Consider the following 16,411-nt stretch of genomic DNA (forward strand, 5'->3'; position numbering starts at 1 on the left):
CTTTGCTAAATCTTCCCATGCTTCTGGCCGTGAAGGGGCATTGTACTGCTCTCCCACCCTCCAGAGGGATTGGAACTGAGAGGACCAGAGCTGGATCCTTGTCAGGGCTTGCAGACCTAACTCTGTTCTTTGCTTCCCAGTCTGAACCAGAAGGGTTCTCCCACTTCCATCTGTACGTGTGTGCAGCCTTCTTGATCAAGTGGAGGAAAGAGATCTTGGATGAGGAAGACTTCCAGGTGAGTGGCCGAGAGCTCAGCCTGGGCTGGGAATGAACATCAGAATGGGAGTCAGCCCCTCAGAGGGGCTCTGCAGACAGAAGCTGCCCCAGCAGGAAATAGGAATAGGAAGGGTACTCAGAAGAGGTTGCCCCTTCCAGTTGGCAGGAAGTCACTGGGCCCAGAGTTTGTTGGTGTGAAAAGGGTCTCTGTGCCAGCAAGGCTGCGGAGTGACTGGGCAGGCCCGGGAGGTCTTTCATTCATACACTGACAAGCATTTGTTGAATGCTGGCCATGTGTGAGGCACTGGTTGAAGGCATAGGATATATCGGGAAGTGAAACAGACAGAGGTCTCTGTTCACCATAGAGCTTACATACAAGTTGGGGGAGACATACAGTAAACAAAAGCATAGTAAATAATAAATGTAAAAGAACTTAAAGATGATAAGAAATATATTTTTTTAAAGTAGAGCAGGGTAAAGGGCTTATTAGGTGGTAGAGAATGGACAGGTTTGTAGTTTCAAGTAAAGGAGTTATGATAGACTCACTGAGAAGGTGACGCTTGAGCAAAGGCTTGAGGAGGGTGAGGGCACAGGCCATGTGGACGTCTGGGGGAAGAGCGTCTGGGCAGAGGGAGCAGCCAGTGCAAAGGTCTCAGGGAGTGACATGGCCGGGCTGATGAGGGGATCATGACGGTGACCAATGTGGCCTGAAGCAAAGCGATCCAGGGGAAGAAGGAAGAGGTGAGATCGGAGAAGTCACAGGGACCCAGATCACAGAGGACTCTGTAGTCATTGTAAGGAGTTTGGTTTTTACTGAGTGGGAGGAGATCCGCAAGAGAGGCTTGAGCAGAGGAGAGACATGATCTGACTTACGTTGTAAAAGGATCACTCTGGCTTCTGCGTAGACATGTAGACTGCAGGTGGGGGCGAGGGTGGAAGCAGAGAGGCCGCCCAGGATGCTGTTGTAGTCTCCCGGGTGAGACCTGAGGGCGGCTTGCACCTGGATGGTGACAGTGGAGGCGTGAGAAGCAGCCAGATTTTGGATCTATTTTGTAAGTAGAGCCAACAGGATTTCTTGATAAATTGGGTGTAGAGTTTGACAGGAAGGCATGAGTCTGGATGACTGTACAGTTTGTAGAGAAGGCTGTAGGAGGAGCAGGTTTTTGGAGGAAAATCAGGAGTTGGTTTGGGCATGTTGAATTTGAAATGCCATTGGACATCTAAATGTAGACTAGGCAAACAAATCCAATGGAGTTCAAAAGAGAGGTCTGGATTGGACCTGTACATTTAAGAGCTTTTCATTAGATGCTCCTTAAAGCCAGGACACTGGATGAGATCCCTGAGGAAGCGAATGGAGATAGAGAAGCGGACCAGGGCCCGATCCGGGCACGCTCCTACATGAAGGGCCAGAGAACACAGGAGGCCGAGAGGGGACGACCCGTGAGAGTGCAGCGTCCTGGACGCCCTGGGTGGGAGTGCTTCAGGGTCCCTCTGAGGAAGCTCAGGAAGGGCCTGTGCTAGCTGGTGGGTGGGGGAACAAGGATTGAGGAGAGAGATTGCTCAGCTCTGTGGGCTGCAGAGAGAACAGCCTGAAGGTCGTTCCTGGTCACTATCTGGGGGTGGGAGTTGGGGGCTTTTGTTTTTACACTTTGTACATTTCTGAACTGAGGGGTTGGTTGGTTTGTTTTTAACAGGTATATGTTTCTTTTAAAAGCAGGGGAAAAAAGCCAGAGAAGGTTGAATGTTCTTCTAAGTCCTGACTGATAACACAGGTGTTCTCAAGGGCAACGGCATCTGAAAGGATGCAGCACCATCTGAAACTGGCGTTAGGTAGTGACAGAACAGAAGCCTGTTCGGCAGACAGACGGATAAACAGGGCCCGGCTTGCCCAAGCAAGGGCTGTGGAAGGAAAGGGAGAGTGGATGGGTTGACCTCCGTGAGGAGACACTAGTTGTGGCGCCGAGGCTGCAGGCTGCTGATTAAGAACCACGGCTGTGCCAACAAGCAGCACGTGTGACACCCTAGGACAGATGAGGACCTGGGGCTGGAGTGGCTGTGTGCCGTGCGAGCTATCGATTTTGATAACGTGGCTGAGGGGAGCAGGATATGGGCAGCGGAAGTCCCATTTAGTTATCACAAGCCAGGCCCAGAGAGCCTCGCCACCTGTGGTCAGAGTGCTGCGTGCGTTAGCTCGGGGAGCTGGAGCTGATTCCTGGAACAGCTTTTAGCAGTTCGCGGTCTCGGCGCAGCAGAGGACAATACTCTGTAACTTTACAACTAGGTTAACCATAGAGGGGTTCTTTACTGGGGAGCATATTTGATTATCTGATAGGTTTGAGGTCTTTTGGCGATAACCCACATGTTGGGGCTGTGTGGACACGTCAGTTAATCCGACTCCTGAAGGAGTCTGACCTCTTTTAGACAAAATAGAATGGGGCGATTAAACTGGATAATCTGCAAAGTTCCTCCCACCTCCCACAGTTCTAAAATTCTATGAATAATAAAAGATGTGCCTGGCTGTGTTAGGCTAAACAGTGTCCTTTAGAGACAGAGGTTGTGGCAGACCTTTGTGGAGAAAATAGGCACATGCATTCCCACTGCTAAAAGGCTGCTGCTTATTAAATTACTGTGAAGGAAGCTCTGTAAACAAACACAGGTATGGTAGAAAGCCAAACAGGCCCAGCCTGGGACAGAAGTTTTAGGACTAAAAGCTGCAGTGAACTGGTTGCAGAAATAAAAGTGGGAGTTGTGGCAGTTTTAGCAGACCAGCCACTTGTTACCCTTAAAGAGAAGGGAAGAAGAGCCAGATGTAAGGGGAGCCAGTGGAGGGGTTCCAGAGGGGAAGCAGCCACCTTCTTACCAAAATTGAGGACTGTGTAGAATATAGTACAGTGGTTAAACCGTGGTCTTTGGAGCTAGACTGCTTGGGGTCAAATCCTAGCTCTGCCACTTTGCAGGCATGCAGCTGTAAGCAAGTAACTTGGCGCTCTCTGTGCCTCAGTTTTCTTAGCTATAAAATGGAGATAATAGTACCTACCTCCTAGGGCTATTGTGAGTTTACACAAATTATACATGTGAAGTAGTTAGAATGGTATATTTGGCAAATAGCCCTGAAAACAGTGAGCTTTTTATCATTAATATTATTACTCCCTGCAGTGTACTCCTGAATCCAGGGAGCAGTGAAGACAGAGCTTAAAAAACCTAAGTTTCTAATTAAGTAGTTTTTAACTGAATGAGTAGACCACGCTAGGTTTATCCTGGGTGAAACTGCTGAGCTGGCTGAGCAAACTGGGCTGAGACGGGGCATCGAGTATGCGGGGGGGCAGAGGACAGGGTCCCAGCTGCGGGGAAAAGAAGGATACCTCCTCCCTGGCCAAGCAGTTGTCTGGGGCCACTGGCTGGGAGAGGGAACCAAAAACTGATGGAGGATCACATTAAGAGGCACATCTGTGCACAGGGCTATAGGGCAGGATGGCTGCGTCATTAGGGACCCAAGGGCTGCTTGAAATGAGAGCTTCTAGCAGAGCTGGACCAAGGCTCTTCATGGTAGCAGGAGGCCCTCGACAATTCTGGCCCTCAGCCTTGGCTGGTGTAATAGAATAATGACAAAACGTTAGATTGAATGCAATTGTATTTATAGGTCAAAATATTTGAATGTTGGCAGTTTCATAAGGTTCAATCTAATAATAGCTCATTTTTAGCTCTCCTAATGTGCAGGCACTATTCTAAATGTTTATCTGTGTTAACTCATTTAATCCTTGCCATAGTACTATAAGGCCATAATTAATGCCCCCATTTTACAAATGGGGAAACTGAGTCATGGTGAGATTACATAACTAGCCAGGGTAACCCAGGGAGTGAGTGGTGGAAACCCAGAATCCACTTGCTGAGCCCTTGTGCTCTGCTGCCTCTCTACCTGGGGCCTGGCCAGGTGCGTCCTGGAAGCCTTGAGCTACACTCCCGCTGCGGCAGTCACAGGCAAGGATCTGCTTACTGCCCGCCTACCCCTCCCCTCTCCCTGGAGATTGCTGACAGGCTTTCTCCTCACAAAGAAATGTTTAACAAAAAAATTGGCTGTTTTAAAACTGAAAAAGAATACCTCCAAGGTCCTCCCTGTGATCTCTTCCTATTCTGGCTCCTGGCTTTTTCTGGTTCCACTGCCAGAAGGATCTATGCCCTCCTGCTGCCCTCTCAAGCTCTCCCTCCCACGTGGCCTGACACCTTCACTCATGTGTCTGTGGGCAGCAGAGGCTCTGTGCACCACAGCTGACTACAGCGGGCAGTCCTGGAGACTGGTGCGCGTTGTGAGCAGGGGACAGCTCTGGGCCTCTGTCTGCATCCTCCCAGCACCCCACCCAGGCCAGCAGAGCGCACTAGGGAGTCTCAGGGGTGTACAGTCCATTGTTAAATTAAAAAATCATAGCATTAAGAGTGGACTTTCAGCCTCCTACCCTCTGGCCAAGGCTGAACCTGGAATGTTAAACTGGAAGAGCCACAGAATTAGCTCCCTGGAAAACATGTTTTTATTCCTGACATCCATTGGCAGAATACATCATCAAGGCAGGTTGCAGAGGTCAGACTTCAGGGAAGACTTCCCAGAGCAGGTTCACGTCCAACCCGGAAGGACAGGAACTGGCTGAGTGAGCTCTGTGAGTTCCTGTGGGGAACACAGGGAAGCCGTCTGTGGGGGAGTGCAGCACCACATAATTACAACCAAAACACAGAGGGGGTGCCCGGGGAAGTAGGGAAACACCTCCAAAATCCAGAAAGTCAGCATGAGCTGTGCCAAATTGTAGGCACTTAGACAAGCAGCATGCAGAAAATGTATGCAGAATAAAGTGACCCACAGGAAGCCTGAAAACTGTTTGACTCTAACATATTTCTAGGAAGAGTGTGTGCCCAAGTCAGAAAGGACGGGCACCTGAGCAAATGCCTGGTCACTCTACAGTCTTAGAAAGTAATCTTGGGAAAAGCAGCGCCTGGGAGAGCCCAGAAGAACATGGGAGCCCACAAAGATGTCGGGCAGGTGCCAGCAAGGCCTCAGATGGCTCACAACTGGTTTTGAGAAGCACCATGCAGGGGACTTCAAGGACTAATAATCAAAGTTCTGTTAAATACATAAAAAGGTCACACCTATAATCCTAGCACTTTGGGAGGCCAAGGCATGAGGATCACTTGAGGCCTGAACAAGAGTGAGACCCTGTCTCTACAAAAAATGGAAAAATTAGCCAGGCGTGGTGATGCACACCTGTAGTCCCAGCTGCTCAGGAGGCTGAAGCAGGAGGATCTCTTGAGGTTGCAGTGAGCTATGATGATGCCACTGCACTCTAGCCTGGGTGACAGAGTGAGACCCTGTCTAAATAAAAAATAAATACATACATACATAGAAAGGGAAATGACAAGGGAGTCAGTGGGACCAGCTAATGACTCTAAACTGAAGTATCAGCTGGTCTTCTATCTTAGGGAAGAAAACCTTGGAGAGATTCCCACTCTGAAGGTTTCTTTTGTAGGAAACAGGTCAGGGTTATTAAATGAAATAGTGCTAAGCCCGTAGGATGTTCCAGGCCTAAATACCAAACTAAATGTAAATAAATCCCTTGAACCAGATGGCATCCACCCACCACTTCTGCAGGAACTCCAGGGCGCAATTGTGGAACATTGCCCAAACGCAGGCCCTGTCTCTACAGACATTTGGTGAATTGCCAGTTTGAATCCTGCCCATAGGAAGGCTCAGAGGGAGCCCTGGGAACTGGAGATCTTCCGCCCAAAACAAGCTGGTGTGAGAAAGGGCACGATTCCTAGACATGTGAACAAAAACAGGCCACTGAGGGAAATGCTATACAGCTTTCTCTGAGAGGAAAGCTTGCCAAATGGCACGGGAAAAACCAATGCATAAAAGTTTGACTCTCAAAAGTTTATATGCAAGGGAATGTTTTCGAAAAGTTGAATTGGGACTAGGGGAAATGTTTTGCTATCTCACTGATTCTCAAAACAGGAGAGGCTTGTTTTAAAGTAGTTATTTGACTAGGAAAGTATTTTTACATGCCTGAATACACTTTACATTTGCAAAGAGTGTTCCGAATATTGAAGAGAGATTCTACATGCAGTATCTTATTTAATAGCATATATTTTATGTTCTTTTGCTGTTAATACATTCTATCTTTGGTTGTGCTAGCCCTTATTGCCAAATAAAATTAATCAGCTCTTGGTCTCTGGCTGGGCCGCTCCCATGCACAGGAGGGAGAGAAGGGGGGACGGGGAGGAGGCCACGGTGGCGGCACTGATAAAAGTTCGTTCAAGAATTTAGATGTGACATCTGCAGCAGGTTCACCTCGCTCAGCTGTTAAGACAGACCGGATGCTTCATAAGAATTGTCATCTGTTATGCACAGAGAGCCAAAATCCGTTACTGAAATTGTCTGGGTGAGCTTCCTGCTGGGTCTAGTAATGCATTAGCAGACAAAGAAGTTGAAAAAGAAGGTTGGCATATTCTTTGGATGACTTGGCAAAGTGTGACACCAACATGGCATCAAGCCCTACTATGATTCTAAGGACTTCATGACTAAATAAAAATGAACAAAAAAAACTTACTCAATTCTTCAAGATTTCCTTCAAACAGCCTCTTTTATGACACTCTTCTTTTTGTTCCCTCTACTTTATGCCCCATTTCTCACTCCAGGGCAGGCAGTGTATAGTATAGTGGTTCTGAGCACCGGCTCTTGAACCAGATTGTCTGGGCTCAAATCCCAGCCCCGCACTAATCCGTGACCTTGGGCAAGTTCCTTAACCTCTGTGCCTCAATTTCCTCATCTGTAAAATGGAGGTAATAATATGTATCTCATAGAGTTGATGTGAGGATTAAATGAACTAATATAAAGCATATGTAAAACATTTAGAGCCCTGTCTGGTACGTCGTAAATGCTCAATAAATGGTAACTGCCACTATTATTATCCTTGATGTTCTCCTTCTTCCTCCATTCTCCCATCTGTTGGGCATTCTCTAATGAGCTTTCCCTGTACCTTTCCCTTGTCGAAGTCTCTGCTTATTACCTACCATCCTTCTTCATTAATCCCTTTTTAATTGTTTTTTCCACCCCTCACATATGACTTGAATTCCTTCTCTGCCATATTGCTTTTTCCTTTGTGGATGTGTAGATTCTCAGCAGGTAACTGTGTCTGGCCCTTTTTTTGCTATTTTGGCCGTTTCCAGCTTTCTTCTGTGAAAGGCGATTGCGTTTTTTCCATTAGTTGGGAACCTGTCCCTGATGATTCTCCTATAAGCTGTCTTCTCCTCCCAGCTGTAGTATTTCATCTGACTGCATGACATGCTTAATGCTCCCATGAACTGGCTTTGTAACAAATCTTCAGTCATTCCCTGCCCTGGCTGTGCCTCTTCTCTACCCCTAGATAATAGCTCCTGATTTGTGATTAACACCTTTGTCCCCCAGCCATAACTAGTCAGTTTCTACTTTTTAATCCACTGGGCAGGGTTTCCAGTTGTTGCAGCACTATGATGGGCAGTGCGATGGGGTCAGAGCTGAAAGTGGTGGTGCTGCAGTTTCTAGGCATAGCCACCAGGTGGCAGAGTGGTTCCTTAGAGCCAAATCTCTCTTTGGGGGAAGTGGGGAGGTTAACTTGTCCAGGGGTATTATTATTTGAAGCTTCTGGGAGGTTTCTGTTAAGGCTAAAATAATTAGAAATTATAGTCGTAGCCCATCTCAGCAAAGAATATTATTCTCTTCTAGAGAGCTCAGCCCTTTGTTGGCTGTTTTTGTTTGTTATCAATTACATAAGTGTATATAACCATTATAGAAAAATTAGAAAATTCCAAGAAGAAAAAATTTGCGGCCAGGCGCAGTGGCTCATGCCTGTAATTCTAGCACTCTGGGAGGCCAAGGCGGGAGGATTTCTTGAGGTCAGGAGTTCAAGACCAGCCTGAGCAAGAGCAAGACACCCATCTCTACTAAAAACAGAAAAAAAATTAACCAGGCAACTAAAAATAGAAAAAATTAGCTGGGCATGTTGATGCACGCCTGTAGTCCCAGCTACTTGGGAGGCTGAGGCAGGAAGATCGCTTGAGCCCAGAAGTTGGAGGTTGCTGTGAGCTAGGCTGACGCCTTAGCACGCTAGCCCAGGTGACAGAGCAAGACACTGTCTCCAAAAAAAGAAAAAAAATGGTACCTGAAATCTTACCACACAGAGATAAATATTACAAATTCTTTTTCCCCCCCTTGAGACAGAATTTCACTCTGTTGTCCTGGGTAGAGTGCAATGGTGTCATCATAGTTCCCAGCAACCTCAAACTCCTGGGCTCAAGCGATCTTCCTGCCTCAGCCTCCTGAGTAGCTGGGACTACAGGCGCCCACCAGGATGCCCAGCTAATGTTTCTATTTTTAGTAGAGACAGGGCCTCAGTCTTGCTCAGGCTGGTCTTGAACTCCTGAGCTCAAGCAGTCTTTCCACCTCAGTCTCCTAGAGTGCTAGAATTACAGGCATGAGCCACCATACCCAGCCTATCACAAATTTCTTTTAAAAATATTGTAATTAGGGCCAAGCAGGCGTGGTAGCTCAGGTCTGTAATTCTAGCACTTTGGGAGGTCAAAGCAGGAGGATCATTGAGGCCAGGAGTTTGAGAGCAGCCTGGGCAACATAGCAACACCCTGTCTCTCAAAAAAATTATCCAGGCATGGTGTTGTGCATCTATAGTCCTAGCTATTCAGGAGACTGAGGTGGGAGGATCGCTTGAACCCAGGAGTTCAGGGCTACAGTGAGCTATGATTATACCACTGCACTCCAGCCTCGGTGAAAGAGCAAGATCTAGTCTCTAAAAACAAAAAAATATATATTTTTTTAGTTCTGTGTATTTTATGTACTTAAAACCATTATTTTGAGAAGGAATCGATAGACTTCTGCAGACAGCCAAAAGAGTCTAAGGTACAGAAAAGGTCAAGACCTGTATAAAAGAGGGTCTGCCTAATTTAGGATAAAATTTGGCTCCATGAGGAGAACATTAAGCAATACCTTTTCTGGTTTGTGTGGGGATGGGAGCACATTGGGGGAAGGAAGTAGGAAGCAGGAGAGAAGAGTCAAAGGGGCCAGAGGCCAGGGAGTTCATGTTCCAAGGTCAACATCTTAAAAAATAAGTTGAGGTAGAAATGATGTTTCTCTTAAAAAAGAAAGCTTTGAGGCAGACAGGACTGAGACTGAGATAGAACCAAGGAAGAATTGCTACTGTGAGAAGTGAGCACTCCGGAGATGTTCAGATCTGTTAAAAGAGGTTTTTAAAGAAACGATAGCATCTGGTGGGTTGAGTGAATATCAGTAACTAGTTGAGTAGCTGGCCTGGTTGAGTGAATTTCAGCAACAGTGTGTTTGGAGGGGTGTGTACCTGGAGGGTGTGGGAAAGACGGTGGGTGCCAGCAGCCAGGGAAGGAGAGAGTATGGACATACAGAGAAGCATTATGTTTCTCTGCAGTTTCACCTACATTGTGACTTAGGCTTCGAGTTCTGTTCTCAGGCTTGGGGATCTAAGGGAAAGACATTATAATTAAATACTCAAAGCAGGCGGATGTAGAGTAAATTTTGGTACATTTTACATCATGGAAAATTCTTTGGCCATTGAAAACATCTACCAGGAGTCCTTAACATTAGAGGAAATGCTTATGATAAATGCTGGGTAGATTCAAAATTATATAGAGAAAATATTTCAACTGTGTAAAATGTGCAGGAAAAGGGCTAGAAGGAAATATGCCAAAATGTTTAAAAATGGCTTCCTCTTGATCATGAATTTATGGACAATTTATTTCCAGAATTTTTACTTTTTACTAAACAAAACTTCACAGAGCGTGTATTAGCCCCCAAAAAATGTTTCATCACACAATAATATACAAAGACTTTCTTTGAAAAGGTACAGCAGAATGAGAAAAAAGTGAAAGATTTCCTTGCCAAAGGTAACCAGTTTACCACCTCACTGTCTACAATTTTTATATACACATGTGCATAGATAAATCTATTGTATTTTTTCTTTTACCCAAGTAAAAGAGGTCATACTATAAAGGGATCATACTATAAAATTTTCCTGCAACTTTCCTTTTTTGTCCTGCTTAAAATGTCTTCTGTATCTTTCTGTGTTGGTACATGTAGACCTACTTCATTTGTTATATAAATGCTGCCTTGTATTTCATGGTATGGGTAATCCATGCTTTATCTAATCATTCCCATACTAATGGGCACTTCCCTGGTATCACTTTCCCCACTATTTGAAGCAGTGTTGCAGTGAATACCTTTGTACATGAGTGTGGATATTTTCCTAGGATAGGGACATAGAAGCAGAGTTGCTGAGTCAAAGACCATGAGCATTTCTAATTTTGATAGATATGGCCTGTATTTAAGATGATATAAGGCTGGGTGCGGTGGCTCACGCCTGTAATCCTAGCACTCTGGGAGGCCGAGGCGGGTGGATTGCTCAAGTTCAGGAGTTCGAGACCAGCCTCAGCAAGAGCAAGACCCCGTCTCTACTAAAAATAGAAAAGAAATTATCTGGCCAACTAAAAATATATATATAGAAAAAATTAGCCGGGCATGGTGGCGCATGCCTGTAGTCCCAGCTACTGGGGAGGCTGAGGCAGTAGGATCACTTAAGCCCAGGAGTTTGAGGTTGCTGTGAGCTAGGCTGACGCCACAGCACTCACTCTAGCCCGGGCAACAAAGCGAGACTCTGTCTCAAAAAAAAAAAAAAAAAAAATATGATACAAACTTGTCGACTGTAACCAAGACCCCAAAATAAAAGTGGCTTAAAACAAGATAGTTTTTTACTTTCCTTCAGCTGACAGTCTAAGTGTGAGCAGTCCAGGGCTAACGTGGTTCCAGAATGTTGGGGACCCCACTTTCTTCTGTCTTAGTGCTCTGCCACCTTCAACACATGGCTTCAGTAGCATGGTCTAAGATGACCACTTCCACCCTTCCGTTCATATCCGTTTGTCTAGGGAGGAGAGAAGGAGAAGTTTAGGGCAGAATCCAGAAGTTACATCTATCATTTCTGCTCACATCCCAGACCTGGTCAGAAATTGATCATACTGGCCACACATAGCAGTGATGTGCCATGGGGAGCTCTGTGCCCAGCTGAGCCTCTAATACTGAAGGAAGAAATCTCATAAAAGATGCACAAGACTTCTACACTGAGAACGCAAAATATTGCCCTTGGGTGTAGACCATATTCAGATCAGCTAAAAGCATTTTTTTTTTCTTAAGTAACGCTGGTGTGTGAGTGGGCCACGGGCATCCTGCACGTTACCTGTTCATGTCACTCATCTGGTTTCCTATGTGGCTGTTTGCCTTTTTTCTCACTGATTTGTAGGCAGTCCTTATTGATTATATGTATTGGCCTTTTATCTTTTATAGATGTTATCAGTATTCTTATCAGCTTCTTATATTTTTATCTTTGTTTTTGGTGTCTCTTGACATACTGACATTTCAAAATTGTATGTAATCAAACCTGTAAGTCTCTTTATGACTTCTGGATTTTGTGTCTTACAACTATTACCTTTATAATTGGGAAAAATAAGAATATCCACTTCAGAAAGAGAGACAGAGAAAGAACATGAAGCAGCAGCAGCAGCATAGATAACTAAATTACCAGAGATAGCCTAAAATCACACATTCATTTTTTATTCCACTAACCTCTTTAATAGACTGTTTTTATGGAGCTGTTTGAGGAACCTGGACTTTGAAAGCTGAACAGGATTTAGATAAGTGGAGGAGAAAAGTGTTCCAAGTAAAAGGAACAGCATGAGTTAAACAGTAAATGTGTGTGAAGAGGACCGGGCTGGATGGGGGTGTACGCAGGAGACGGGGGGCCATAAGCCAGACAGGCAGGCGGAGGACGGTCTTTGGAGACGGCAGAGGGTAAACGTGACTGCAGGTGAACAGTGGAAGTACGAGGAAAATGTCAAATGCAAAAGGATATGTGCTGCAGTCTTGTCAATAAAGGTTGAAAAAAAAGCAAATTAAGTACCTAACAAAAGAGAAACGGTTAAGTAAATTAGGGTATAGCCACCTGATGGGACTGCTGGCATTGAGAAGAATCATTTTTGAAGGTTGTGTGGAAAAACATGAAAATTATAGTAAAAAAGGATGACCAGAATGCATACTAAAATCACGATTACAGCTATTTAAAGAAATATGTGAAAAAATACTGAAAAGGAATACTTTGAGAGAAGTATATTTGGATGAGTGATTATTTTTCTCTCTTAAAAATCTTTATTTAGGCCGGGCGCGGTGGCTCACGCCTGTAATCCTAGCTCTGGGAGGCCGAGGCGGGTGGATCGCTCGAGGTCAGGAGTTTGAGACCAGCCTGAGCAAGAGTGAGACCCCGTCTCTACTAAAAATAGAAAGAAATTATCTGGCCAACTAAAAATATATATACAAAAAAAAAAAAATTAGCTGGGCATGGTGGCTCATGCCTGTAGTCCCAGCTACTCGGGAGGCTGAGGCAGTAGGATCGCTTAAGCCCAGGAGTCTGAGGTTGCTGTGAGCTAGGCTGATGCCACGGCACTCACTCTAGCCCGGGCAACAAAGTGAGACTCTGTCTCAAAAAAAAAAAAATCTTTATTTAAAATCATTCTCTATTTAAAACATTTTTAGAAGAGGCAGATGTTGGTGGATCAGAGAATCAGCAGAGGCTTTTCGAGCCTTCCTGAGGTGAACGAGGGGCCGAGGGCCGTGTGCTGTTTGGGAGGAGGGGGCTGGACGCTGGGGTGTGAGGCCGAGGAGGAAGGAGCCGCATCCCAGGCCTTGGTCCCTTGGACTGCAATCTGGAGTGATGTCAGAGTCCTCTCTTGCATTCCAGGGTCTTCTCATGCTGCTACAGAACCTACCTACAATACACTGGGGCAACGAAGAGATTGGGCTGCTTCTCGCCGAGGCGTACAGACTCAAGTACATGTTTGCCGATGCCCCGAATCACTACCGCCGATAGGTGCTGTCTCCCCCGGGGACCCAGACTGCCCCCATCTCTGATGGCAATCTGATCACTGTGGCCACTGTGCGAGCCGTGGACCCCGGCCAGGAACCACTCCTGTTGTACAAAGCTCACGCCCGCCGCCCAGGTCTTAACTTTCTGGTGTCCACCACTCCGTGTCTCCGGCTGTGTCACTTGGACCACTGTCAGTATTCCATGCCGTGTGGATGGGCCCAGGTCTGGGAGAGGACAGAAAAGGTGGTACAGGGTTGTCTGCCCCTTGAAAAGAAACTGGAAAAAAGAAGGGGAAGGCTCAGGGTGTCACTCCCGTCGTCCCTCCATGGACTGGCTGTTTCTCACCTCCAGGCCCCAGCTGATACAGTTGATTTTTGTGACATAGTTTGATTTGATCACAGGTCAAAAACGCCTTATGTGTTCAAAAGACTCCTGGCCCCTCTTCCCTCTCCCTGGTTTCCTAGCCCTTCTCCTTCTGCCCTAGTCTGAGTCAGCGAGGGACAGCTTTTTAATAAGACCATTGCTCTAGGTGGAAGAGGCACTGATGCTTATAACTCTGGGAAGAGGCCTACACCCAAGGGCTAGGAGTTTTATTTTTCTTTTTCTCACCAGATGTCTGTGTGTATGGGTGTTCATGTGTGTACACACCCATCAGCATTTAGTTATGTGTCTGGATTTGTGTGTCCAAACTAGCCCCATCAGACCAGTTGGGAAGGGCCCCAGTGACCAAGCGTACAAGCGCCCCTTGAGAAGGATCAGGTCGGGAGGGAGAAGGGGCTACTTACCTCTCCAAGCCCTTTTTCCATGATGACCCACTCCAAGATATTATGTGTAAATTGTGTTATTATGTATATGGGTAAAGATGTACAAATATGTCCTCTTTGTAGCAGATATGATTTTATATTTATAATGTGCATCAACATGTGAAAGCAATCTAGGTCACTAGCACAGATGAAGTTGCCAGGCAGGCAGCTTCCGCGTCTCCAGGTTGGTTTCTGGGTGCCCCGCTCTGGGGGGAGCGGAACAGGAGGCTGCTAGAGTCTGTCTGGCTGAGCAGGTGGAGCCGCTTCGAAAACCAGTGGCAGCCACCTCAAGCACCAGTGTCTCAGAGTCCCCCCTTCTTCCCACCCCTCCCGGGCCTTTCTGGAGCATCTGCCCTGCCCCCACCCCACCCCTAGCAGCCAACCCTCGAAGGGACTGCAGAGGCAGACAAGTCCATTCTGTGTGTTTTTAGTTCCTGCCTTTCCCCCGGAACCTGGGGAGAGCTTTTATTTTTACATTTTTAAGTCAGCATTGTGTTCAGGACAAAAGCTGTGACTGACTACTCAGTGCCAAGGAAAGGGATTTCCTGTGTGTCCCTGGGGTTTGGGGCTCTTCTCAGAGAGCGGCATTCGTTGTCCCCTACTGTCACCTTCTCACCCTGCACAGCTCAGTGTTCCATTTTTGGTATTTGGTAGTGGAGGGCTGTTGGGGGGCAAGTAGCTGTCATCCTCTTGAGGAGCCAAGCAGTGTCCCCAGGGGGGGGTGACACCCTTGAGTCTCTTTGCCAGTGAAGACCTTGAGTCTCTTTGCTCCCACCACAGCACCGCAGTATGAGGTCGGTTTCTCATCTGGAGCTGTTTCTCAGGCATTCTTCCCACCCCTCTCCTTTCCCCTTCGGCGTGCCTCAGTAGTCTCCTTCGCAGAGCGAGAGGGCTCTGACCCTCCCTCAACCAGACTAATTAAAGAAAGACACTTGTGTTCCCCAAGTGGTGGTTTTATTTTTTTAGTTTTTATGTTTGTATGGGAAATTGTGGATAAAGTGAAAGAATTGTAAATAAATGGTGTATTTCCTCCTTCATCTGCTGATTTTTCTCCTGTGCATTCGTGTAACCTAGAACCTAAGGAGTCTCTTTTTCTTGGTTTTCTCTTGCTGATACCAGTAGCCCAGGGAGGGGGCAAGCAGGGGATGAGCAGTCAGAAGGCATTCGCAAGGGCATCAGCAAACACTTACCAGCACCTACTCTGGGAAAGACACTGTGCAAATTACAAAAATGAATAACTTTGGTCCTAATAGCTGACATTTATAGAGTACCTTACCATGTGCCAAGCACAGTGATAAGCACTTTACATAGATTATTTCACTTATCCAAAAGGAGTACATAATCTAATGGAGGGTAGAAAATGGGCTAGAATTTCAGTGCTGGATGAAAGCCTAGAGATATCTGATTTAACACTCTCATTGTTCACGGAGGAAAACCCAACCCAAGGCCAAGACAGGCAGCATCAGGGAGCCAGAATAGAGTGTAGACCACCCCGGCTTGCCTGTTCCACCAAACCATATAGAACTGAGACTGGCCCTCCATGTAGGGTCTCCATTAAGCCTATTTAGGTTGTTGGCTGTTGGTTTTTCTCTTGGTAACCCTACTGTGAAATGTCTCAAGAAAGGTAGTTGACTACATTTTTCATCTACCAAGAATAGATTCAGATGGTTTCTCTATCCAGAACTTCTTCCTAGTATTTATTTGAGAGTGTTTCTTGGTTGTAGTCATTAGGAACTATGTAAGGACTAAATTCAGCTATGTGGAACAGAAACCAAAATTAGCAGTGACTTACACAAGATGGAAATTTACTTCTCCCTCATGTAAATGTTCAGAAGTAGGCAACCTAGGGCTGGTATGATGACTCCATTTCACAAAGTCCTCAGGAACCCAGACACCTTCCCTGGGTCTTCATGGTCAAGATGGTGGCTGGCCCTCCAGCTGTCTCACATCTACTTTCCAAGCAGCAGGATGGATTAAAGAGGGGACAAAGAGGAAGAAGGAAACATGCCAGCAGTGTTGTAAGGAAGCTTCCAGGAAGCTGTCCCAGGATATTGGCTCTAAAAATTCCCGGCGGAACTTAGTCCAGAGTAGGTTGCACCTGGTTACAAAGGAAATTGGGGGGATTGGGCTATTCTAGGCAGCAATATGCCTGGCTAAGAATCAGGATTCTATTACTATGGAGGAAGGAAAAACAGACGTTATGATTCGGGTAACAATCTCTACAGTAGGAACGTAAGAGAAAAAGTTGGAAGTAGAGACAGGCTTTCCCATAAGTGTGCAGTGGGGAATGTGACTTCAAAATTCAAGTGACTGTCACAATTAACTTTGGAATTTAACCTTTGTCATGTAACACGGACACTTTCTACTCGATATTATTTGGACTGAGGCCATTGATCCTGAAGCTAAAAATAACTAACCTG

The 16,411-nt window shown here is 46.1% G+C and overlaps 1 protein-coding gene across 2 annotated transcripts in view; it reads left to right on the forward strand.

Moving 5' to 3' along the window:
• Positions 1 to 15,028, forward strand: part of TBC1D22B (TBC1 domain family member 22B) — a 71,834-nt gene extending 56,806 nt beyond the window's left edge. Inside the window, exons 12-13 of one of the 2 annotated variants that reach the window (XM_045541870.1) lie at positions 141 to 236; positions 13,063 to 15,028. In XM_045541870.1, the coding sequence (XP_045397826.1) occupies positions 141 to 236; positions 13,063 to 13,191 (225 nt within the window). In that variant the 3' untranslated portion in view covers positions 13,192 to 15,028. Of the gene's footprint in view, positions 1 to 140; positions 237 to 6,542; positions 6,807 to 13,062 lie in introns of those variants that run through there. The other variant, XM_045541871.1, reaches the window with a different exon arrangement.
• Positions 15,029 to 16,411: the final 1,383 nt, after the last annotated feature.

Source organism: Lemur catta, chromosome 2, assembly GCF_020740605.2.
Source record: "Lemur catta isolate mLemCat1 chromosome 2, mLemCat1.pri, whole genome shotgun sequence".
NCBI classification, from domain to species: Eukaryota; Metazoa; Chordata; class Mammalia; order Primates; family Lemuridae; genus Lemur; species Lemur catta.